Genomic DNA, 26,827 nt, shown 5'->3' with positions numbered 1-26,827 from the left:
CAGTTCTGGTTCGTATCCCCTGGCCCAAAATTCATCGATAGCGATTATTCGTTGCCACCCTGTTGCCAGTGTGCAAGGTGGTCGGAGCATATTGCATAGTGCACCCACCTTTGAACTTCCGTCAATGCATGCGGTATCCACCGCAATGCGATTCTGCGCAGTTGCAGCTCATTATGCAATGTCCTAAGGACAGTGCAGTTCTCGATGCCACTTGCCCTCTCTAACTCCAGTAGTGTCCATCATCTGTCTTCATCTAGGAGCTGCTCGATGACGGCTCGTGCCACGTCGGTCCGCACACTGACAGGTCGTCCCGAACGTTGTTCATCACTGGTTGACACACATCCTTGTTGAAACTTTCCTACCCACCGTGCTATTGTACGGTTAGGTAGGGCATTATTTCCAAGGGCTTCCACTAATTCACTGTGGCATTCCATCGCATTTCTCCCTCAGAGAACGGCTATTTTGATGTAAGCGTGCTGCTCAACACGGGTTACGTCCATCTCGCACGACACTCACCAACAGACTGATTTCACAGCCCTCACTGCGCTACTACAGCTATCACAGAGCCATCTGTTGTTCTGCATACACACTATGCCTGCAGAACTGCCACGTGACACATATACGTTTGTGATCCGTTCACATATCTACAAGAAAAAAAAAAATAGTTGCCATGACTTTTGCCCCAATCCTCGTATACAGTACAAAAAACCAAATTTTCTTTTGTCGTGTGATTCTTTTTAATTATAATTACTAAGGTGTACACCTTATAAAAAATGACCACTATTAATTAATGACTGTCAGCTTATATATGTAAATATTATTTTAGTTTCAAGACGTATATTTTCTAAATTACTATTATGATATTACTATAAGAGTCACGATCGATGTATTTTATTGTCTTTGTATAATTTGTCCTAGGCTGATGATGGCATAGTCTTGTCGAAACCGGTACCAAAAGTTCATAAACGTGATGATTTAACAGAAATGTAGAAATTTTCACATAATATATAGTATTGAAAAGGTGGATATTATTTTCTTTGTTTATTGTGAATCTTGATTCAATACGGAACCCAAAGAATGAAATTCTTAACATTAAATAATCTGGGTCATCATCAGGCGATTAAAAATACAAAAACAATGCATAGGAAAACAAAAAATTAAAGGAGAAGTCTTTCACAAAAGCAATTAAGAAAAGCAATATAAGACAATAGGGGTTAGCACTGCGAGATTTTTAAATCATAATATCCAGAAGAAGACGAAGATCAGTCATATGTAGCAAGGCGCAAGTTCCTGAAGAGTAGTACAACACACGCAATGTCCGGCACTGTGCCTCAACATGTTTACGAGAAGAGGTGAACAGTTCATTGAACAAGCCTGCAAACACTGCCAGGTGCAAAGTCGTACATGATTTCCTAAATCTGAAGTCCCAGAATTGTGTAGAAGTCGAAGACAAGTCGCTTAAATAAAGTAAGATGCTACCTCCTGAAGATCAGAGCAATATACGCAATGTCTGGCACTTTGCTTTTCGGGCTTGTTCTTTAAGCTGTTCACCAAGTTTCTTCAGCATTTAGAAGCACAGTGCCGGACATTGTGTATGTTGCGCTGATCTTCAGGAGGTAGCATCTTACTTTATTTAAGCAACTTGTCTTCGACTTCTACACAATTTTGGGACTTCAAATTTATTAAACCATGTTGTGACTTCACGCCTGGCAGTGTTTGCAGGCTTGTTCAATGAACTGTTCACCTCTTCTCGTAAACATTTTAAGGCACAGTGCCGGACGTTGCGTGTGTTGTGCTACTCTTCAGGAACTTGCGCCTTGCTACATATGACTGATCTTCGTCTTCTTCTGGATATTATGATTTAAAAATCTCGCAGTGCTAACCCCTATTGTCTTATATTGCTTTTCTTAACTGCTTTTGTGAAAGACTTATCCTTTAATTTTTTGTTTTCCTATGCATTGTTTTTGTATTTTTAATCGGCTGATGATGACCCAGATTGGTGATTGAAACGGTACCGCTTTTAACCAAATAAGAATGTTCAAGTTTAAAAACACTACATTTCTTATTCACTTGTGTTGAATAGGTTGAACCACTTAATTTCTTGTTTCAATTTAATTGTGATACAGTTCAATACGAAACATTATGAAATTTTATCTTTAAATTGGAATTGGTACATTGGGCAACCCAACTTGGTGCGGATCATATGATAAGTTGGACAAAATCAAATCTATAATGCATTGTGCCTTTGTATGTGTTACAGCTATGTGGCCAAAGAGACCATGGAGTTTCCAGGTGTGTAATCCCTTCTTATCTACAATTGTCTATGGTGTTTTTATAAGCAGTCAGCTCTGCTTGGACGTTATTAACATGATGTATAGCCTTCTCCATCAGATTTCCTTTTTCCTCTTCATCCATAATTGACAGTTTCCCTATTACAGTGTAATTGCTTCTACAAGTCGTACAAAGATCAGTTTTGGTTTTCAGAACTACTATGTTACTGCAAAATGTAAGCCAGGTGGGATACCAGGACAAGAGTGATACAGGAATTCTCTCTAATGATTTCCAATTGTCAGAGCATAATGTTTGAACGAACTTCTTAGACATGCTGATTGGGAGAACCAAGAGACCACTTCTTTGTTTTGTAGGGATCTGGCCTGGCATGAAAAGTGCATTTTGTTCACTGAAATTATTCATAAAGTAGACTGCTTGTTTACAATCATCAAAAGGAATTTTAGGCTGCACCCCTTCTTTCTTGAATTCCTTTAATTTCTTTAGCCTCTTAGAGCCACAAGCGAATAAAAATTGAAAGAATGACCGACACACAACCTGCCCTTTGAAGTGATGAATTGTGTAAGTTTCTTTTCTGTCATGATTTTTATCTCTTAGTAGCTGTTGTCATTGGTTGCACACTTCTCCACAGTATGAAATTCACTGAAAGACTGCATTGGTATCAGAAATGTTTGCAGCAGACAGGATGTTTATGAAACCTATTACCTTTATCAAAAGCACCCTGCTAGGGTTTATTTGTCATAAGATATCCAAGTCATCATATCTTATGTTCGCGCAGCTATGAGTGCAAGTGAGTTGTGTGGAGCCTCTCTTATGATGCAAAAAGTGGTCCCTTTTCTTAGTATTAAATAAACCTCATGTTTTAGCAGTGATTATTGTCAGAAAGCTTTTAAATTCACACAGTGAGTAGATGATTATCTAAGCAATTCATAGGTATCAAAAATGAAAATTTGGCATTTTACTCCCTTGAGTAGTTTCTTTACTGTGAACTGTTGACCGAGAAGTGGTCCCTTTTCTTGCGCACGTACACATACATTGTATTCACATACACCATTAGCTTGTCCAAGCCCATTAAACCTAAAAACTTATTCCTCTTTTGCTTTGGTTTCTCTTTCGGCTTCATTAAATCTTCCCGATTGGACTGAGAAATTTTAGATCACCTGTATTACGCCCAAAGAGAAGAACAGAAGGACAAACAACTGTATTCAAACAATACCATATTATACTAAACAATTTTATATATGTCCCAGTGTGAATTTTAACGAGAATAACAAGCCTTTCAAAGTCAACGTGTTTTATGAGATTACAAACGTATAGTTCAACAAGGTTCATTACACGAGCAATGTGTTATCGATTAAATTTCTGTTTTTACTTGGACAACATTTGCATAACAAGTGCTTTTAATGAATTGACAGGTAATCACTAAAAGATTTTAATTGCAACTGTAAAAATGATGTGTAATGATTTGGGTATTTTTATATAAACAGATCAGCAAGATTAGATTATTATGTATTTGTTATGAGTGTATCACCTTCATTCTGACACACAGAAAACACAGTTTAATACGTATTTGCTCAATTTGTATGATTTGTGTGATTTAGGCTGATGACGACATTTGAAAATGTCGAAACCGGTACCACTATTGGAAAAATGTTTTAGTTAACATGTTATACAACTTGTAATTTGTATTGAAAAGGTTGAACCTTACTAAAACTTATCTTAATCTTGTCTCATAAGACATGGGACCTACAGTTTTATGTAGAATCCAAGTTACTGGCTAGCATTAAAATTCATCGACTCCATTGGCTATATTGTACTATACTGCAATTGGATTGGTCCCCAACTGAGTCTGGCATACTTTTCATGTACTTACGACTAGTTTCTCTCGTTCATCTCTCATTGTCATCAGTTCTTCGCTCCATCAAGCCGGGTGCGGTTTTGTAAGAATTACCTCCAGTTTGTTCTATCCATCCACAGATGTTGTTCATACAGGCGATGCCAGTTTACATCTCTATAATGTCAAGGTCCTTGAAAATCTGCTTCTCCCAAACATCACTATGTCTTCCTCTGTCTGTCCTCGGTCTGTTCCCAGGAACACTGTGGTCCAAATTTGCTCGGAGTTCATGTTACCATACTATTGTAACCTCTTCAGTTCTGGGGTCTCCAGCAAGCTTCTTTCCAACCCAAGCTGCTCTTGGATATCCACTTTCTTTATTTTATCCATTTTTGTGTTTTGTAGACAAAAATATAGGAACTTCATCACTCCTATCCGACTTATATTGATGAATCTTTGACCCTGACCTTTTCTTCATTTGAGGGCTTGGAACTCTTCCTCCTTCAATGAACATATTGTTGGGTTAAAATTGTAGATATTTTGTGTGTGGAAGCAACAATTGCTCTATGGATTGATTTGTTGCTGTTTGTTTTCATGCTGTTAATTATGTTAATGGGTGTTTTGAGATCTACCACATTTCTGTTCACATTAATTTCATGTAACATATTTTAACAGATTTCGTACCTTGAAAGTGTCCTTCATACAAATAGGAACAACTCAAAAATGTGGTTTTTTTTCCAACCGAGTCGCAACACACATTCATTGCACAAAGGTAGTTTAGTACGTGTAAACAGAGTTTTATTACTGATAAGAACTATATTTTTTCAGTTGATTCCAACGGAAGGGATGATCCGCAAGAATTCACACTTGAGGATTGCCCGTTACCACCAGCACCTTCATGAGCTGCTGGACTTGGATGTCTCGCCTTTGGAGTACATGATGCAGTCATTCCCGGAGGTGAAAGAGAAAGAAGAAATGAGGAAGATTATAGGACGCTATGGGCTCACCGGAAGGCAACAGGTATAATGTAAATAAATAAATAAATAAATAAATTAGCCGTATGAATCCCCTAAGGGCTATGGCCTCCTGCAATGCAGGGACAGTGCTCAGTTTAGCTCATCAGGTGAGCAGGTCCTGAAGAGCATTATTATATTGGTTAATCTGTAGATTTTTCATGATAACATATTACCACATATTGTACATTTGTGTAGTCTCACCCCCGAGTGAATGCAATTGTGTTTTTCTGGAACAACAATTCGCGAAAACGCACTGTTGCATAAATGACAGGTGTACACTTTTATCCCAGGGAGGGTTCAGGTTGTTTCTAGGTAAAGGCGTAAACTTGCACTCTTCGTTCTTGCATAGCTTCTTCTCCGAATGTTGTAGACTTTTCTTGTAATTTCTTGACCTTATCCTAATGTAATTTAATTAATTTAATTTAATTTAATTTAATTTAATTTTATTACAAATTTTAGAATATATAAGACCGAGCTCGATAGGTGTAGTCGCTTAAGTGCAGCCGGTATCCAGTATTCGGGAGATAACAGGTTCGAACCCCACTGTCGGCAGCCCTGAAAATGGTTTTCCGTGGTTTCCCATTTTCACACCAGGCAAATGCTGGGGCTGTACCTTAATTAAGGCCACGGCCGCTTCCTTCCCACTCCTAGCCCTTCCCTGTCCCATAGTCACCATAAGACCTATCTGTGTCGGTGCGACGTAAAAAAGCAACTAGCAAAAAAAAAAAAAAAAAGATTATATAAAGGATATTCATAAGTTCAACCCTCATTCAGGAGTTCCACATGGATCAAACTCAGGTCGTTATTATTTTTATTGTTTTTGAACAACCTCTCTGAATGAAATTGTTTTTCAAAAGTCTTATTTTTGCCGATGACGTTAAGTTGTTTAAATCAATCAGAAGTAATTTATGACCGAGTCAAACTTCAAATGGACTTGGACCAAAAAAAAAATAGAGGACCTTTCAATATTAATAAATGTAAAACTAGTTTCACTCTATGAAAATCAAGCATCAGCTATTCGTACAAAATCGGGGGTAAACCACTACACATATTTAGTGAAGTATGTGATCTAGATGTTACATTTACCTATGACCTAAATTTTAAAACTCCTGTAGAAAATATAGTCAGCAAAGCTCACATGTATGGAATTTGTTATAAGTAGGGACCTGAAAAATTGCATCTATTTGTTTCAAAATTAAATCTATTTTTTGCAAAATTAGCATCTATTTTTCCAAAATTAGCATCTATTTATAAAGTTAAAATAATCACATGGTATTATTAATTTTAACGATTCCAAGTTTATGTAGTGCAGTTATTGTCCTTGGTTCACACACAATACAAATTCATGTTGAAACGAAAGCATTGTCAGTACTTCGGCATTACTTTTTTTCAAATTGCACCGTTTCTCTGTAACCACTGTGTTGTAATAAGACAACACACGCTCGCTATCTACATTGTTTGTTGGGGTCCACAACAACTCAAGACAGTACTTAGCAAATATGCTGAACTCTGTTTGAACTGCAGTTAATGCAAGCATGACATCACGTTTTTTACTTTCTTTCGTCTGGGTTTGAATTGCATGTTTCAGAGAACAGTAACCAGACCAGATATAGTTTCTTCAGAGATCTGTTACTCCAAACAATTTCTCAACCTGATATAATTTATCAGTGTTATTAAAAATTATATTTTTTTTGGATACAAAGCTTGAGAAATTGACACAAAATGCTTGTAGTTGGGGTCTTTGGCTTTCAATGTGGCTAGCTTGCACTGTGAAGAATGAGCAGCTGTGACAAATGTGTCTCTACATGCAGTGCTGTAGAGGAGTGAGCTTAATCAAAGAATCATTAATTTCCGCAGAAAAGTTCCCCTCACAAATGAAGGTAAAACTGGCATCAAGGTTATGCATTTGGGGGTAAAGGAGATGAGGTGGGATACAGAGAACTTTCATGTTCAGTAAGGAGGTGAGCTAATCCAGCTGCATGATATGTGACAGAAATCATGTGGTAGTGAAGCCTATTCACTTCTCAGTCACTCAGATCAGTCAGTTACTTCATACCAGAGTTGTTGATGTCTTTCATGTCAGACATCTTGAAAAATGTAACATCATCAGTAAAGTAAGCACTTGAATAGAAGACAGCCTGAAACCAGCTATTCCATCGGGTTATGACAGGTGCAGGGAAAAGCTTTGCTTCCTTTGAAACACCATACTTTGATGTTAAGAATTGTAAATAATTACATTTCGCTTTCTTGTGTTCAAAAATGCAGACTTTACCATCGCAACCACATCATCACTGCGACCCAACTATTGCCAACTAAGATGATCTTGTGTGCCCAGCACTGTACATGCATTAAATGATCCCCTATGACCACACTTAATGTTTCATAACACCAGGTCATGTACAGGTCACTGTCACTAACAAACCCTTAAACTGCATCGTATGGTACACTATAACCGCGCAGAGCTTCTAAAACAGCCGGCTGGGACTTGGAATATGATGATAAAAACACAACGGCCCATTCTATTTGTAGTTTCATTACAGATTATGTTGATCTTCCCCATTAGAGCCTCTGCTGTTCTTTTCTGGTGTCAGATGCACCTACTAGAATGGAAGAAAGACCTCAAATTATAACAAAATAATTTAAAATGACTGGATCAGTTGGGTACGGGTAAGATCGTTCGATATGGAAATCGCACTCATATTTGGTATCCTTCAATTTTGCACGTGGTTTCAATGTTATAATACCTAAACCATACCCGATCAATGAAATCGAAACTTACCCGGTAAATATACTTCACGAAGAGTTCTCACACATGGCAACTCTTCATTTGAAAACTACCGAGCTCGATAGCTGCAGTCGCTTAAGTGCGGCCAGTATCCAGTATTCGGGAGATAGTAGGTTCGAACCCCACTATCGGCAGCCCTGAAGATGGTTTTCCGAGGTTTCCCATTTTCACACCAGGCAAATGCTGGGGCTATACCTTAATTAAGGCCACGGCCGCTTCCTTCCCACTCCTAGCCCTTTCCTGTCCCATCGTTGCCATAAGACCTATCTGTGTCGGTGCGACGTAAAGCAACTAGCATTTGAAAACTCAGTAATCCCGGCTCTTAGCTTTTTGCTTTCCAGCTTTTCCAGACGTATATTTGCTTTGGCAAATACTTCTACTGTGCGTTTCCAGAAGTTATCTCTGGAAATTTTTCGTCATTTAGAACTAGCTAACTGTGTAAGCACAGAAGATTGCTTTCTTTGAGACATACTGGCAGCAGGGGTTGAACTTTCGTTATCGCGTCGCTTACCCACGTGTTTTCCAGATTTAACATATTTCACAATGCTACCTTTTATCCCCACCCAACTCGGCAATTACAATACTTGCAAAACACTGTCGCTGTATCTCTGGATTATAAACCATCCTTTTGCATATTGCTGATCCCTTTTGTGCGCAGTTTTTGTTGTGCCCCCCGTAACCTAAATGATCGCTCGACTTTCTACTCTTCACTAGTTTCAATTTTGAACAACAGGAAAATAACGCTGCATCTATCTCGTTATTTCCGTGACACTGGATTTACATTTCGATAATAATCAATACAGATCTTATTCCCCTTGCTATTCCCATTGTAAATATTGAATTAAGTCAGCAAGCAGCAATCAATCAGCTACTTTTCTTCATCGATCGGAATGGTCGAAAGATTTATGCATCATATTTTGAGTATTTCTGATGATTTTGTCGAAATGTTGTTTTCGCCAGTAAAATAGCACATTTTTGCAGAATTCGCACCAAAATTGCATATTAATACCAATTTTGCATTTTGGGTCACAATTCGCATTTTGTTGCACTTCTATTTATGCGTAAAAATTATTTTATTCCACATTAGAATTACCGTAGACTTGGATTCAGTACAAGATTCAAAAATTCGCATTTATCGCAAATGCGATTTTTTTCAGGTCCTTAGTTATAAGGAATTCCTTACGTTTTTCTCATAGGACCTTGATCAAGACTAGAATATGCTTTGATTATTTGGAATCCGTACGGTGTGAAGTATGTTGAATTGATTAAGTCCAAAGAAAATTTCTCAGATATTGTTATTACAAGAAGTTTATTATCCCTATTCTGAATCGTATGCTCTAATACTCTAAGCTGTTTATACGAGGGAGCTATCTCTCAGAAGAAATTGTCAGGGTATGTGTATTCTTCATAAAGTAATAAATAACAATTGATGATAGTAAAATCAGAGAAAGAATTGACATTCCAAATGTAACTCCCAGTAGATTCCGGAATATATTCTTCAAACCGAAAACTAACACTCACACAAGAACTCCCATTTATACAGAATTATAACTCAATATAATCTAGTAAACAATCTTGATATGGACATTTTCAGCATTTCAGAAAACCAGTTTGCTACATCTTACGCTAGAGTGTAAGATAATTGGTGTCTTAATGCAGCTGACCCCCTAACACCCTGTGGGTGGGAGACGCAGATGAAGAATACACCTACGGTATCCTCTGCCTGTCGTAAGAGGTGACTAAAAGGGGCCCAAGGGGCTCTCAACTTGGGAGCGTGGGTTGGCGACCACGGGGCCTTTAGCCGAGTCCTGGTATTGCTTCCACTCACTTGTGCCAGGCTCCTCACTTTCATCTATCCTCTCCGACCTCCCTTGGTCAACTCTTGTTCTTCTCTGATCCTGATGGTATTAGAGCATTCGAGGCCTAGGGAGACTTTCATCTTCACGCCCTTTGTGGCCCTTGCCTTTCTTCTTCCGTTACTTCATTTTTTGAAGTGACGGATCCCTTTTTTCTCTTCTTTTTTCTCACTGTCTACCCCCTGTGGGTGGGGGATGTAGACGAAGAATACACCCACGGTATCCCCTGCCTGTCGTGAGAGGATGATAGTATTAGAACCATGAAATTTTTTTTTATTAGTACCATCATGCGGGGAACACCAGGGGTTGCCTTTACTTGCGAGTAGTACCACTATTTTAGGTACACAATAGGTTTGTGATTAGTAGCAGCAGAGAGTGGTTCACTATGGGTTTCCAGTACCCGTGATTAGTACCATTTCGGGAAACACCACGGATCTGGGTGTTGCCTATAAGCGACATCGTGGATCTGCATTGCCTGTGATTAGAACCCACTATATGAGGAACACCATCGGTTTGCGTTGCCTATGAGTGGTGCCATTATGTGAGAAAGACCATAGGTCTGCGTTACCTGTACGGCGTACAATACATGTGAGTAGTACCATCATGTGTGGAACACCGTGGGTCTACGCTACTTTTGATTAGTACCCCAATATGGTAAATACCATGGTTTTACTTTACTAGTGATAACTACCATTATAGACAACAAGCATCCTCAATTCTGGATTATACTTTAGAAATGGTCCCTTGGTAAGTACTACTATTTTTATGACAGTTTTTGGGTCGGATCTACTGGTTGTTTTAAATTTCATATTCATTCTTTCATTCCTCATGACATTTTTTTATTTTGGTCAGTGGATGATTTTGAACTTCATTTCATTTCGTACCATCAGTGGCCGATGACCTAGATATTAGGCCCCTTTAAACAACAACGATCATCATCATCATCATTATTGATGCAACTGAATGTATCCAATATTAATATTATTTCCTCTTCCTCTATCTCATTAAGTTTTGTTATTAGTTCAAACCATTGATTTACTGCATTACTTGCTGATATTTTAAAGTAGTGGACAGTGTAATTGAGGAAACCTGTAATGTTCATAACAATGCTTTAATAAATAAATTAATTAATTTTTGTTTGAGGTACACTCTATGCTGAACAAATGTTTAATAAATCACAACTCTTCTGTATTGCAGGTGTGTCCCATCCGGCAACTGAGCGATGGTCAACGATGTCGTGTTGTATTTGCGTTCCTTGCCTGGCAAGCTCCTCACTTGCTGCTTCTGGATGAACCTACAAATCATTTGGACATGGAGACTATTGATGCCCTGGCCGACGCTATTAATGACTTTGAAGGTGGCATGGTCTTGGTTAGCCACGACTTCAGGCTTATCAGTCAGGTAAGTTGGCATTCGTTTCCTTTCAGATGCAATACCAAGGATGTTCTCCATGCTCCACAGAAGTGGACCAGTGAAAGAAAGGAGGCTCACAGAAAGCAAATGCAGGAATACTGGGAAAGAATTGAAGCTTAAGGACTCAAACTGTTGAAATAATGTCGTCCACTGCTGGCTGCAATGAAGCAGAAGAATAGTAATAATATCCCCAAATTGTGCTGGTAATTTTAGTTCAATTCAGTTTGTGTAAAAGTTTATCGCTGACTCCTCACATTTTGAGTTGTAACTCAATCTCGATCACAATTTGTCACATATATGAGGCACATCATAGCCTGCTATGATGTCCTTTAAGCCTCAGCAATGTGCCTTCTTGCTTGGTATAGTTACATATTTCTCCATTTGGCACCGATAGCTGACCCCTGCAGCATGTCTCGACTCAAAGCAGCAACTTCACACACGCAGAACTTTGCTGCTTAATTTCAGTTTTTCGAACACTTCCATTGTTGCTGAAGGTATACATCTCAAAGTACCTGTAATTAAATTCTTGAGAATCAGTTCACTAAACATAGCGGATTGGATTTCATTTAGAGTGCACACAAAGTTACTGTCTTTCAAAGCAGTTGGTAAAAATTTCTCCAAGTTTTTTCTCTTATGTCCCATAACTTAGACAGTACTTCTATATTACACACAAAAGTACTATAAACCTAGATGATGGGTACTGGTAATGGAATGTGCAATTCTTGTCGACTTTAAAATGAGACCCACGAGGGTAGAAAGGCAGTTTGTAGCAATCAGTTTCCCTTTGCAAGTAGCATAGGATACCTCAACAACGATTTTCTTCACCGAGAAACCACCTACATACGACAGGGAAGATAACTGTATGGTAGTCTGAGTAGGAACTGAAACAAGTGAAATACTTCCACTAAACGAAAAGAAAATGAACAAAATTAGAAATATTTATTTTAATACATACCCTGGATATTGTGCAGGTCATTCAAGATACTTAGAGTGGAATTCGGTAAAGATGCTTCAGGAATCTCTCAAGCACTACCTTCTGTTACTTGTGGAAGAAGGCAGAGAAAAAATACCTGCTTTTTTTATAACTTTACAAATACTAAAAGTTGCAGTTCTGCAATACAGCCTGTCATTTGCTCCTGACATATTTCTCAACGGAATCAGAATTAAATAACCTTTTTTAAATGTATCAAAAGCCATTCTTGATAATACCTTATGCAGCTTACTATTGACGCTGTTTCAACCATATGTTTGAGTACTTTTTAAATCCTTTCTTGATTCTTCACTTCGTATCTTGATATTGTTCAGATATTCGAGGAACTGGTTTTCTAACCATTGAAGCCTTTCATCGCTAATGGAGGAAAAAGACATACTGTCTTCATTCCCTGCTCTCATCATCATAATCATTTTCCATCTCCAGTTTCCTGGGTGTGGTTTACAAGCGCTCGTCACTTCTTCCTGTCAAAGTATAGTTTCTATTCCTCTATGTCCTCCCACTTGGCATTCCTATTGCTAACCTCTGATTTCACTGTGCCTCTTCCTCTATTCCTTGGTCTCCCTACTGGCCTATCCCCTTTCACTCCTCTGTCAAAGTAATTCCTTGCTGTCCTTGTTCCATCCATCCTCATAACATGTCCAAACCATTATAGCCTGGGTCTTCCTAAAAACTCTTAACAGGTATTTTGATGCCAGCCTCCTTCCTGTTTGCTTCATTTCTAATCTTCCCTGTCCCATCATCGCCGTAAGACCTATCTGTGTCGATGCGACGTAAAGCAACTAGCAAAAAAAAAAAAAAAAAACATGGTCAATTTTGCTTTCTGGGGGTATTTTGTCATCCCAGGGTAGATTTCTCACTTGAAAATAAAATTGAGAAGCCTTCTGAGTTTATTAAGTTTTCTTGGTTTACTGCAATAGAGTTCCCTCCAGGAAAATGTTTGAATCGGTGTTGGGCCTGTTGATAGTCATTTCAGCAGTTTTTGTTTTATTATATTCAGTCCATATTCTTTAAACTTGTTGTTCCAAGTATTTAGTTTCTTCTGCAGAGCATCTTTACTTATTGATCAGGAAGTTTGGCACACCTATACCTTCTAGGTATTCCCAGATTATCTCCCAAGGCACACTGTCGTAGGCCTTCTCAATGTCCATAAAAACCTTCACTAAATTCTTGTCATATTCCCAGTGCTTCTCTGTTAGCATTCTGACGGCAAATATCAGGTCTGTAGTGCTTCTATTCTTCCTGAACCCGTCTTGCTCCTCCTTCAATAACGGTTCAACTATAATCCTGATTCTTCTTTCAATTAACTTCTCCAGAAGTTTAAGAGAGTGAGAATGTAGAGAGATACCCCTGTAGTTTCCGCATTTCATCCTGTCTCCCTTTTTATGCAAGGGGATAATGATGCGTTTCATCGAGTCCTCTGGTATCCTGAACTCTTTCCAAATGACAGAGAGTACTCTATACAGCCATTGTATGCCTTGTGTTCCAGCTGCTTTTATCATGTCAGTAGTGAGGTCACCAAACCCTGGAGACTTAACTATTTCTCATGTTCTTCAGCTGAGACTCCACTTCTAACCATGTCAGCTGGTGTTGTGCTCCATTGCTTCCACTTCAACTGCATTCTTCAGTGATATCATTTTGAAGACTTTCTCCATTTAATTATTTAAGTAGTTCTTCATTTCTTCTCTGATGCCTTGATCTGTCTTCACCAGGTTCCCATCATCTGTTTCCAGTGCAAGGATATTGCTATGCTCACTTCTTCTGTTCTTGACCACTTTATAAAGCAATTTCCTATTACTTTCACAGTCTTCTGTTAGCCTGGTAGTGAACTTGTCCCAGCACTTTTCCTTTTCTTCTTTAATCAGTCGCTTCACAAATAGTTCCTTGTTCTGGTACTTCTGTGCCATGTACTGAAGTTCATCTTCTTGGTGGACTGATTTCTGTTTTTCATTTTCTAGTCTCTTCTTTACTACATTTCTTTCTTTCACATCAGTTTTCTCCCTCTCATTCCACCATGGTGTTTCCTTATCCCTGCATGTTGCACTTGTCTTTCCACATACGAGGGTCGAGTCATAAGTCATGACAACTATTTCTTTTCTCGCAAATAGGAGATAACACAGAAAATCTAAGATGTGCATTTGGAAATGTAGGGCATGTACTTATGCATAGTGCCTGAAGACAAATTCTGACTTTGTGAGATTCTCGTAGGAAAGTGACTGAACACAGGCCATTGGTAAACATTGTTTTATTATGGTATAGACAGCAAATGCACAAGACTACGTACAAAGGACAGATCTCCACTGGTTACAGACCTTCGAAATAATCACCCAAGGTTTCCACTTTGCGTTGCCAACGTGTGACACCTCTCTCCGAAATGCTGTTACGATGTCCTCTTTGTTAGCAAACCGTTGTCCACATAATGGCTTCTGGACTTTGGGGATTAGATCATAATCACACACCTAATGCTTCCTGCAGCTCTGCATGGCATTGGTATGCATTTCTGCCGCGGAGAACTTCTGTTTTAATGTACGATCGTTGCTCCTCCAGATTGATGTTCCTAATATGCGCAACCAAAAGCCAGTGGTCACCGTTGATACTTTCACTTGGAATAACCTTAACATCAGTGATGAACTCGTTAGCACATCTATCAGTTATTACCGTATTTATGCGAATAATCCCCGCCCCCTAACTTTAGGAAGGCTGATTTTGAAAAAAATAATGCCAACATTGACTCAAATAAAATCCACATCCCAGTTTCGTGCCTCAATTTTTTTTTAAATAATCCCCGCACCCTAAATTTAGGAAGGCCGATTTTGAAAGGAAAAAAAAAATGCCAACATTGACTCAAAACCCGCACCCCAATTCCGTGCCTCAATTTTTTTTAAAAATGCAGGTATTATTTGCGTCGTCTGCTTCCCATCCTAACTGTAGTGTGTGATTTTATGGCTTTCTCTCGTCTAGGAGTTTTGTATGCTCCGGTTATTCCGTGCACAGAAGTCTTATCAGATTTTCTCCCTCCTAGTTTCTACCACCACGTCTTCGCAACCTTGCCTATCTGTTTCAACTTAGGCATTCAGGTCTTCCATAACCCTTTCAGACCTGAAAGAAAACTGGAGGTGTGAATTTTTGTTTGTATGTCAAAAACTTACTAAAATGCTCCTCAATACACATATTGATAGTTTATTTCACAAAATAAAAACTAACATCCGAAAAGCAGGACCCACACAATTGTGCGTATCAAAATTCAAAACCTCGTATCACATACGATGATGTATCTGCAAAATTTACGTTCACTAACCAATGTACACACTTCATTGAATATATTCCGGTATTCAGTAAAGCTTCTAGATTAATATACATGCAATAAATAAATACTTAATTTTGGCACTACTGCTTCCCGTCATCTCGCCGATCAACTGTGCTTTTTAAACTCTTCTTCCTTCGCCCTGGCGGTCAAGCGCATACTAAAAGCAATTGAAATACACGCCACGAGTTCCGCACAATCACTGCAGTCCGGTCTAGCACCGAAAAAACATCAAATACGGCCAGGGATAACTAAAATACGAACCCGCACAATTGTGCGTACTCGGTCTGAAAGGGATAATTGTGATGTTGTCTTCCTTTATTTGGTCCTCTAGATCTACAAGGAACTGACCTTTTTCATCTGCAGGGCAGCTAGTCTGTGGGCATGTACTTGGAGAAAGGTATGGAATACCTGGCCAACACGCAATTTCTTTTTAATGATTCTGTCCCTCATATAACTGATGTTTGCCTGCACATCTACATCTTTGTTGAGAACAAAAGCAACTCCATTTCTGGCTTCATTAGGGTTCCCACTCCAATACAATATATAACCATTTCGTAAGGTTTTCTTTCCTGAATCTTTCCATTTCGTCTCACTCAACCCTAATATCCCAAGTTTGCATCTGTCCATGGCGTCTACAATTTCTTCGCATTTACCAGTAAGGGTGAAGGTATTGAGGATTCCAATTCTGAGCTGTTTCTTTCTGGGTAATGCTGATCTCTTCCTGCATCTCCGATGAGCTTCGGGTTGTTGGCAGTCATAAGTTTTTGAGTTGCTTGAAGAGTTGTTGTCGTGTGTGGTAATTTTAATACTTTTACATCCGAGGCTTGTTTTGCTTTTGAAAGCAACAAACTCATGAACTCTGTTCAACTGACTTGCTAGGCCTAACACTGTAGAGGATTTTCTGTCGGGGTAATGTCCCTTAGTCATTGGCAGTCCCGTGCCATATTTGCAAGGCAGCAACATTTTGGTGAATTTGTGTGTCATTTCCTATCCAAAGGCTTCACCAAGCATCCTACGGGGGAACTCATCCGCCCTTAGCCGTTCGTTCTCCCTTAGTTTGTCGGGTTTGGTACAGGCCACTCAACCCTCGGCAACACAGTCGCAGGTAGTACAGTCTGTCACATACGGTAGCAGGATGTTCCTGACCGAACATAAGTAATGCTACTTACGTCATGAAAAGCGAACCATTTATTCTTTAGTTTCTGAATGTGGCTTGAAGTGTCCTCTTCTCCAAAAAATACGTCAAGTTTGACACCAGACAGGAGCCACTGTCTCATTAATATCTAGATTCTAATTTGGCCTTATTGTGATTTTCAGCTTCTGCCCTGAGCCTAGTTTTAATATTAGAAGCGTAACTCGAAGTTTCAAGACAGTTGTCTCCTACGAAACTAGACAGAGTTCTTATTCTTGACAGTTTAATGATATGGTCTATTGATCCTTTCGGCGAGCAATAATGCCATGGCACACATCATTCTATGGAATTTTTTTACCATCTTGGACCCCCTGTGGGTGGGACGGTAGAATAACACCCACGATATCCTCTGCCTGTCATAAGAGGCAACTGAAAGGGGCCCCAGGGGCTCTGAACTTTGGAGCGTGGGTTGGCGACTACGAGGCCCTTAGCTGAGTCCTGGCATTACTTCCATTTACTTGTGCCAGGCTCCTCACTTTCATCTATCCTATCCGACCTGTCTTGGTCAACTCTTGTTCTTTTCCGACCCCGACGCTATTAGGTTTGCGAGGACTACGGAATCTTCATTTTCATGCCCTTCGTGGACCTTGTCTTTCTTTGGCCGATATCTTCATTTTACGAAGTGTCGGATCCCTTCCTTTTTTTCCCTCTGATTAGTGTTATATAGGTGATTGTTGCCTAGTAGTTGTACTTCCTCTTATAACATTAATCACCATCATCTTACCATCTTGGGGTTAATTTTCTCAAATTACTGGCTGAGTTGGCCATGCAGTTAGTGGCGTGCAGCTGTGAACTTGCATTCGGAAGATAGTGGGTTCAAACCCCACTGTCGGCAGCCCTAAAGATGGTTTTCCATGGTTTCCCATTTTCACACCAAGCAAATGCTGTGCCTTAATTAAGACCACGGCCTATTCTTTTCCACTCGTAGCGCTTTCCAATCCCATCGTCTCCATATGACCTCGGTGACGGTGTGACATAAAGCAGCTTGTAAAGAGAAAAAAACATCAAATTTATTATCTTGTACAATTTAAAAATAACATTTAAAATTTTCTTTACAGTGTTCCAAAAGGAAGAACTCGACAGTTTTGTGACACTCATTCTCTTCGAAATACTTCAACTTCTTAGTTGATTTTGCATGCTTTGTGAAAACATCTCTGAGCTTGTTATTGGATTGCTACAGTTTACAACTTAGAGCACTGTTTTCCCTTTCCAATTTTGTAAACTCAAAATAAAAGGTCCCTCTATATGTACAGCACCTGAACTGAAGTTAGGCGAATCATTCCCTTGTAAGATTGCATAATCATTTAGTGAACAAGTAGACCTGTAATTGTGTTGCTCCTGGGCAGGACTGCGCTTTCGTTTTCCATTTCTCACTGGCATATTTTGTTTAATTCCCTTCTTGGTGTTGTAGTCACTTTATGGGGTAGATGGTTTGAGAAAATACTTGACACTACCTGGTTTTAAAACTCAAATTTTAAGGTTTTGGCTTGCAGTCGTATTCTGAAAAATATTTGCTACAAACTACAGACGAGTTAAGACTTTGTGTTTGGCTCAAATTTTTCTGGTGAAATTATCCATTTCCTTTTCAGTCTCAGATCCACAAGAAATTCATGGTAACTTATACCAGTACCGTTACTTTGGGCCTTTTTATTTTTACGGAATGGAATGCAACAGTACACCATCTGAAGAGAATGAGATTGTATGTATTCAATGAGGCATTTGTATTGAAAGGTAGCCGCTATGAGTACAGATAACTGTCTGAATTCAATACGAATGATCTAGAATATTTCTATTGAAAAAATATAATTATTTAGCTAACCTTCAAACGTACAGGGAAACATACATTTAAAAACAAAGAAACTCTCAAGTATCGACAATTTTGTTTCACGAACACACGTATATCAAAGTAAACCTCATCATAATGCACTGACACGTGCTTCCAAGAGGGTACAGCTATCAGAGCTCCTAGCGATAAGAAACAGAACAACTCTCATTCTCTAGCTCCCACAAGATCTGGTGAACTGCTGAGGCTTAAAGGACATCGCAGCGGGCTATGGACACAGTTTCCCTCCAGTTCATAGAAGGATGTCAGCTTGCAGATTTTATAGTGGTACTTGTGCACCACCAGTAAGATCACAAAGTATTGGAGCTCCTGGTTTGTACTGCTCCGTGATTAGGTCATCATCGCCTCTGTTGAGCAGAACTCTAGCTACATCTCCTCTCTTCTCTTCTTTGCCTTTCTTCCAGTGGGGTGAGTTTCATTCTTGTATCTTCTATTAAAAACAACTCCCTGTCTTAGAAATTTCTGGTGAGCCTCTGGTTTCTGGATAAAGTTAGTTTGACCATAAATTATGGCATCCATGTATGGAATAAGACTTGAATGCAGAGTGCAATTGTACCGAAGAGATGGATCATATAATAGAGCAGTCGTATTCACAGTAGCATAGAGAGAATCAATTACTGACTATGGTTAATGGTGTTTTGAGGACATTCCTAATTTTGGATTGTACAGTTGAATCTCGATTATACGTTCCCGGAAATTACGTTTTCCCATATTATTCATTCAAATCACATGGTCCGGTGAGCATCCTATTTAAATCATGTCGTAAAAATCCCGCATTATCCGTTCCTCAAAAAAAAAAAAAAAAAAAAAAAAAAACGATATCCCGGATCAACCTTCCAGAAATAACAGTCCCATCAATGCTTAATCCTCGATCGCGAGTTTTTCAAGAAACTGTATCTCATGAAAGGACGGCTACAGCATACTTACATATCTTGGTGTTAACGTCCCATCATTGCGGTAATTTGAGTTTGTACTGTACCGTACTGGAAAAGCGATCGGCGGTGAACTTGCATAAGGGACCATCCTAGCATTGCATTCATGTGGTATTGTTCAGAGAATCTTCGGAAATCATAAAGCAGAGTGTGTCCACAAAAACTGAAAGGAGACGTGCGCATTTCGGCAGCTCTACTTGAAAACGGAATGAGTTTTGTCAAATGTTCGTACTTGCAAAACGTCTACTGTACATTATGCATTTCGAGTGTATCATCGAACAGGTTTTCGGCACTTCCCTCAGGGCACTGTATAGTCACTGGGCTTTCAGGTAGGAATCGAAACTGCTCCTTCTTAAGTAACACAAATTTAGTATTTTAATATTATCGCATACGATTATGTTATTGAGACCAGAACAAATGTTGCACCTTACATACTGTACATAGTCATGGGAGGTTTTGGTCCTAATATAGGACTGGGAATTTCACGTTTTTGTGTTAAAATGTTATAAAAACTGCAGTCATCTTTTAACGCACCTTACATTTCAAAACTTTGTATCATTTCGCAGTCATACAGACTTGTGCAGCGAGCGCGCTTTCCAGCTGAGTCAAGGTTGCGAATAATCGTAATTTTGGATGTATTAATGATATTTTTTTCTCTTTCCAATTTGATAGTTATTAGTGACGGGCAGAATTGAATATAATGCATTCAAGAACTTGAGGATCAATACTTTCATTCTAAACCATATTCTCGAGTTCAACATAACCTTTAAAAGTCAATGTGGGCCTAATTTACGCGGTACAAGATTTCCATTAACTGACTACGAACAGTGTACTGGTGACCAAATTACAATGGAGGATTAAAAAAAGAGGGATTTTGCCATTATGTTGGGTGCTTTGGTATCTAATGTGCTTTATTTTATTAAATTAGAGAATTAAAAACTACTTGTGGTCGATTGTTGTTCGGTTTGGCGTTACGGTTATTAGATTTTTCAAAGTTTGGCTGATCAAAGAAGTTTTCAGAGGAAACTGACAAAGTTTTCCCGGTAAAACTGAATGTAAAGTTCCGAAATTTGTGAGTCGCATGCCGGTAATTAATGTTTGAAGCCAGCCCTGCGGTGTAACTTGCCAGGTCAGGCAATTTTACCTGGATATGAGGGCCGGTTCCAGGTTCACTTATTCCACGATTACCTTTAATTAAGGTGCTGTTTAATGGTGAGATGGTGACCCCGGTCTAGAGAGCCTGGAATAACGGCCGAGAGGATTTGGCACATTGACCGTGCATCACCTAGTAATCTGCAGGCCTCCGGACCAAACAGTGGTCGCTTGGTAGGCAGAAGGCCCATTGGGACTGTAGTTTGGTTTGGTATGGTTTAGGGGTGTTTGTAAGATTATAAGTATACATATTTAATTTTTTTTATGTTTAGCCAAATTGTTGATGGTTCATTCATTCCCGGATTTTCTGTTTTCCCTTTTCTCACAACCTAACAAATAGTAGACACAGTGAGAGCAGTTTGCACGACCAGGGATCATAACAAACAGTACAACCACAAAAATAAATTAGAAACACCAACTGAGATCCCAGGTAAGGTCATCGCAAGGTGTGAAAGCAAGGGCACACGAGGCTAACTGAAACATTTAAATTTAATTTTAATTATCCTTGACTGAAATAATAATACACTGATTTCAAGGAGAAAACACTTTAATTAAATAAATTGGTAGTAATACTTCTGACAATGCTTAACAGCTTTTAAAAAAATTACTCTTAATTGAACTAATTCAGATATCAACAATTAGAGGTCAGTAAAAGGGAAAAATATGCGTTAACAGTAGTTTCACAGTCCTTGAGAACTTCTGTTTAGGATATGAAAAATAGGAAACAATTTCTAAAGGACTAGCTCAGATCGAAAGGAATTTAAAATCCTAATGAAACACAAACAATATGCAAGGTCCAATTAAAAGGAGAAGAAAATCAAGCATAATCCAAATAATGCCCACCAGGAAATAAATCAGGCTCAAATAAGATAAAATATCAATACCACAAGAGCCTCAGTAAATCAAAATCAGCACCAGATCAGATCAAACATCCATGCACCAAAAGAAAAATCCTCATCTCAATAGGCGAATGTCAAATGTCATAGTAACAAGCAACGTCGCTCAACTGTCAAACTCAACCGTATTCACGCCCACAAACAGTTTACACCAGGTTACATAGCAGCGAATCACGTGACACACATACGAAGATGGCGGCCCGAAACAATCCGAGTAGTCATTAGAAAATGTTTTCATCTTACTAACTTACCCCCAAGAATGGTGGTTGTGAGATATACAAGATAACTATCATAATTCCAATGGGTTAAACAAACGATCAACTTAAACCACCAGATAAAGTTTTATAGCATTAACGTATTAATAAACAATGGTCTTGAGGAGCTCCTACCGTATAGATTCACTTAAGTTTACCTTATGAACCATTCAAATTACCTCAAAATGAATATCTAACAGAATTACACATTTACAATTTCTTTGAAACCCCAACATACAACCAACGAATTACAATGAAATGATTAAGACCTGAATTTCCGAATATTTCTGCCAAATATGAAATATTTGAATTTTAAATAATTTTCTCTCTTGGTCATTATACCAAAACTGTTTCTATTTGCTTCTCAATACTACGTGCTCTTGTTGTATCCATCAATCAGTTAAGACCCATAGAAGGAGAAGATACAAATACTCACATGGTCGGAAGATTATGAAATTTGAAAAAACCAAACATTTCAGGCCTAATTGCCCGGGTGGCGATTATCCTATCCAGGATCCAGTCCAAGCAACATCTCCACTAGCCCTCAATTAGTTGTACAATTTAATATTCCAGCAGAACGTCGGCCGGCAAGCTTCTTTCTTGAACAACAGATCATGACAACTGAACCTCGACTCATTGTCGTTTCCACACGCGTTGACGATCGAAAGGCAAGTTCAACTCCTCGTACCCAGGTGGCAGCAGCGCACAAGCAGACCAGTAAGGCTAGTACAGCGCTCGCCCACCTGGAGGCGCACAATTAGCGAGCGGAGAATGAGGTAATACATTTTAAGAAGGCCCAGCCCACTCAATAGGCCTCAAATCACGTGAATGCATAGACTGAGCTGCAAAATACTTCATGAGCCGTATCAAATAATTTAAAATCCATTATGTGTTTGTGCCGTGTTTTTTTTTTCTCTTCTTCTTCCCGTGGTCCCTCCAAAAACGGAGAATTGAGGTTCCACTGTACACTTTTTTGTTTAATTAAGTGCCATTGTGATAGGAAGTGAAGGGGTACAGTATTGGAAGGTGGGGTCACCGATATTCCTTGAGTCCGTGTTGTCACAACTTTCCTTTTCCTGTACAGTAATTATTCAGATGTTGTTGCTCTTTATTAGGGAACTTATTTCCATGTATAGCATACATTTTTGTTTCAATATTTATATGTAGGTATGTTTTCAGAGCTTAGAATTTTGTGTACGTGCTCTACAAAACATTTGGGTCTCTGCTGGTACAGAATGGAGAGCGAATTACTAGATCAGATGGTAGTTCTGCTATGGAGCATGTGATGTTGGAGTATCCCTGCTCCAAATGCTCCCCAGACTGTGAAGGGAAGTAGTGAAGTGTGAAACCAATGACTATCTTTTAACATATTCTTCTTTTACCTCCAGGTTGCTGAAGAGATCTGGGTGTGTGAGAATGGAACTGTCACCAAATGGCAAGGAGGTATCCAGACCTACAAAGAACATCTGAAGGCTAAGATTTTAAAAGATAAAGCTAATAATAGCAAGAAGTACAATAAATAAAGATGGAATATCTAGGAACATATTTTAATTGGGAAATCAAAAACTGTGGTATTTAATGAATTTCATTTAGCAAGCCAATATATTTATGAGCCTGTAAAGACTGATTCTTCAGAACTCTTAAATATATAGGTAAATCGGTTTGTATTAAATTATGAACAAAGTGGTTATGTGTGACTCATTGTTTTTGTTTATTTCTCCTGTGAATGTGCTGTTAATTGTTAGACATTAATCCAAAAATGTTGACATCAGTTTAGTTCGTAAGAGTGCTAAGTGTTCATTGGAAGGAACACAAGCAACTGATGTAAGCAGAACTTGATTACTTGATATCGGGTTCATGTAATGTTGAAGTCCCACATTCTCAGTTACACCTGCTGTGGTTGAACATGTATAATGTGCACCAAGTATTAGCAAGAATCTGGGTGGAGGATTGTGACAATTACGCACATATTGCAAACTGCTTGTATTCCGTCCCTATGATCCAGACAGGTGTTAAGGCCTTTCCTCCCTCTTGTCTTTTGTTCCTGATATTTTGTGATTTTAAAGTTTTTTTTGACAATTGCCTCGCGTTGAAATAGTTCTGATCAAGTCCAGAAGAAGAATCTTTTAGTAAGGCAGTGCTGAGATACAGCTATCATTTTTCATTGCAGTTCTGAATATGTTAAAGCAAATGTTAACTAATGTAAGAGTCCTTGTGGTTTGTGCATGATTTAGAATCCACACTTCATTTCTTGTTGTTGTACATCTTGATGTTATTACCATTTTACTGTGATCTTGTATTTTTATGCTTGCTAACTTCTTATAAAATAATACAGTGTGGTAGTTTTTGTTTGAGCTTCTGTTAACAAATGTGAATTATTCAAATTGTAAGTATGTGTGGCCAAACTTGTTGGATCTAGTGGCCAGGCATGTGATGGGGAATATGTAGATCTGTTTTCGGTATGAGTGTGGCAACAAGACTTGATGGATGGTACAGACATGAACATCTACCAACTGTTATTTGTCCTTGTGATGAGGATGGATGTGGAATTTTTTTTATATCGTTTCGAGTGGTGTGAAAGATATTCAGATTTGTAGAAAATATTGTAATCTCAATCATACTCTCCATACCGCTTATTCATTTAAGCCAGGAGATGAAGAGAGAGTAAATTGTCATTAAAACTTTTTAAAACCTGCTTTTGTTACTCTTTTCTTCCCAGAAATGCTTACCTGTTTAGAATAGGTTGGAGGTATGTAATACAGTTTTATCATCAGGATTTGTTCTTACAAATGAAGATTAGCCTTTGATTTAACAACTTACGGGTATCTTGTAGTTTCCTTTCCTATAAAATACAGGATTTTAGACATGACACCTTTGAGTTTGTATCTTGTGTAGGAGACGTGTGCAAGGAAACTTTACGTTTTGCGAAGACTTCATTACAACAGTTAAGATTCACTTCTGAGAAAGCAGAGAAAAGTCAGTGAAAGGTGAAGTTTTCCTGTAGTTAAATCATACGTAGGGATAGGAACATTAGAAGTAACGCACATTTTGATAAATACAATTACAGGTCAGTGTGGGAAGAGGGGGCAACAGGAAGAGGAGACGAGGACAAACATGAAAACACAAGCTCCAAGGATAATCTCCACATCTTCATACACAGCCACCTTCAAATAGATAACTTTCTCCTCACCAATTGCAGTTTTTCTTAATGTCTGACAAGCTCATTTCTGCTTCTGAGCTTCATCAGGAAGGGGCACATCAATACTCATTGAGGGACCTTCTTGACAGATCTTCAGACTTGATGCAGGAAGTGTAGGATTAAAAAAAAAAAAAAAAAAAAAACTGGATAAACACAGGATAAGTAAAAGCAAAAAGACAAAGATTTAGACTAGGAACACAGAACAAACACAAAAGGAGAAATGGATCCCGGAGGGCCAATATAAGTATTGGAAAGGAACAAACAAGCTTACTTGTCATTGTGTATTATGTGATCCTTTTCAAGTTTTTGTAATCATTCATTCCCTGTTCCAAATTCTCTTTGGGTAGGGAAGTTTACTAATGTCCTGTACATCACTGTCCTTCCACCATTCTTCTTTGAACACTGTCAGTGTTAATTTCTCCGTCCTTAATGCACTCCCTCATTGCATTGTATCCATCCTTCTCTCTAGTTCCGGGGCAGCCTGCAACCCTCTTCCCTGTTATTGATTTATTATGGCTTCTTTCAAGTGGTGAATTTATGGCACCTGGCACTGTCTTACACACAACCTATTTTGTTTATGCCTGCTTTGACATTCTTTCTTCTGGCATTCTCATCATGTGCCCAAACCACTTCAGCTTCTCTGCATCAGTCCTGTCCTGCAGTCACCCAGCACCAACTCTGTATTGCCTTTTCATTGTATACTCTGTCTCGTCCGGTTTTTCCAGTGATGCATACGTCGGTACCGACATAAAATATGTCTTGTGGGGAACCTCTTGCATTTCATCGGCACATCCTCCTCCCATACAGTTTGTCTTGACATAATGTATCCACAAAGATGCACACAAAACGCTGTCAGTTTGTACACTTACTTATTTCACCTTAACTTCACCTAAACATACACATAACCTAAATCACTGCTGTCACAAACAAAATATACACATCAACAACCCGCCATTTTAACAAGTGCCCATCGCTAAGCACACGCCATACGGAAATCACAACCTTAAAACACAGTTGAAACAGTTGACTGCTGACAACATGTCGGTTCAACACAACACGAGGTCACAGGTATACTCCTATTAAGCCATAACTCCAGCTAAGTATTATAAGAATAAATACTCAGTTCGTCGTTGCTTGCCGTGCGGTACACTACCTCGGTCGTGAGTGTCAGTTGAGTGCAGCAGTGGTGATTAATTGTGCTTAGTGAGTGTGTGTGGTGAGGGAGTAGTAAGCCATGGCTGCCGCTAGTGGAGGGCCATTGGCGATGACAGGGGATAAATTACTAGTGGAAAGTGAAGTTAAGCTTCCCATCGATGAGGAATCCATGTCTGATACCTCTATCAATAATGAGCAGCGCCAGGTATCCCATTCAACGAAGAGTGACCAGCAACGTCTCAATACAGAAGTATCACCTCGTTCTAATGATTAACAACCTAACCAACAACCAGCAGTGCAACAAGCAGTACCTACACCAGAATACTATTATAGGTTTCATCATGGGTCATATTTCGTATTTGTAAAATCTACGACTGATCAGAATATTGGTAGTTTACATCCTATGGCCCTTGGTCGCCTTTTCTATGAACAACAGTTAAATGTCAAGTCCATTCAGCGTAAAGGTCAAGACCGAATACAGGTGACCTTCCATACTGCTGCGCAAGCCAATGCCTTTTTGAACAACTCCATCCTAGACACTTTGAAAATCAAAGCCTATATTCCCTCCTCCCAAGTTTTGCGAGTGAGAATAATAGGCGGGGTTGATAAGAGTATCTCAAATGAGGAAATTCTCCAACACCTAGAATCCGTGGCTCCAGTTAAATCCATGTAAAGACTAAATCGTAGGGTTGTTCAAGATGGTGAAACGCAGT

At 38.9% G+C, this 26,827-nt stretch overlaps 1 protein-coding gene across 1 annotated transcript in view; it reads left to right on the top strand.

The window, feature by feature from the left end:
• The window catches only part of LOC136876379 (ATP-binding cassette sub-family F member 2), a 237,125-nt gene extending 212,670 nt beyond the window's left edge, over nucleotides 1-24,455 (top strand). The window contains exons 11-13 of the mRNA XM_067150277.2: nucleotides 4,952-5,143; nucleotides 10,978-11,181; nucleotides 23,149-24,455. Coding sequence (XP_067006378.1) covers nucleotides 4,952-5,143; nucleotides 10,978-11,181; nucleotides 23,149-23,283 — 531 coding nt within the window. The 3' untranslated portion in view covers nucleotides 23,284-24,455. The remainder of the gene's footprint in view (nucleotides 1-4,951; nucleotides 5,144-10,977; nucleotides 11,182-23,148) is intronic.
• The last annotated feature ends 2,372 nt before the right edge of the window (nucleotides 24,456-26,827 follow it).

The sequence above is a fragment of the Anabrus simplex genome, chromosome 6 (genome assembly GCF_040414725.1).
Source record: "Anabrus simplex isolate iqAnaSimp1 chromosome 6, ASM4041472v1, whole genome shotgun sequence".
Lineage (NCBI taxonomy): Eukaryota > Metazoa > Arthropoda > Insecta > Orthoptera > Tettigoniidae > Anabrus > Anabrus simplex.
The sequence above is the reverse complement of the archived record's forward strand: the minus strand, read 5'-3'. Positions and strand labels throughout refer to the sequence as shown.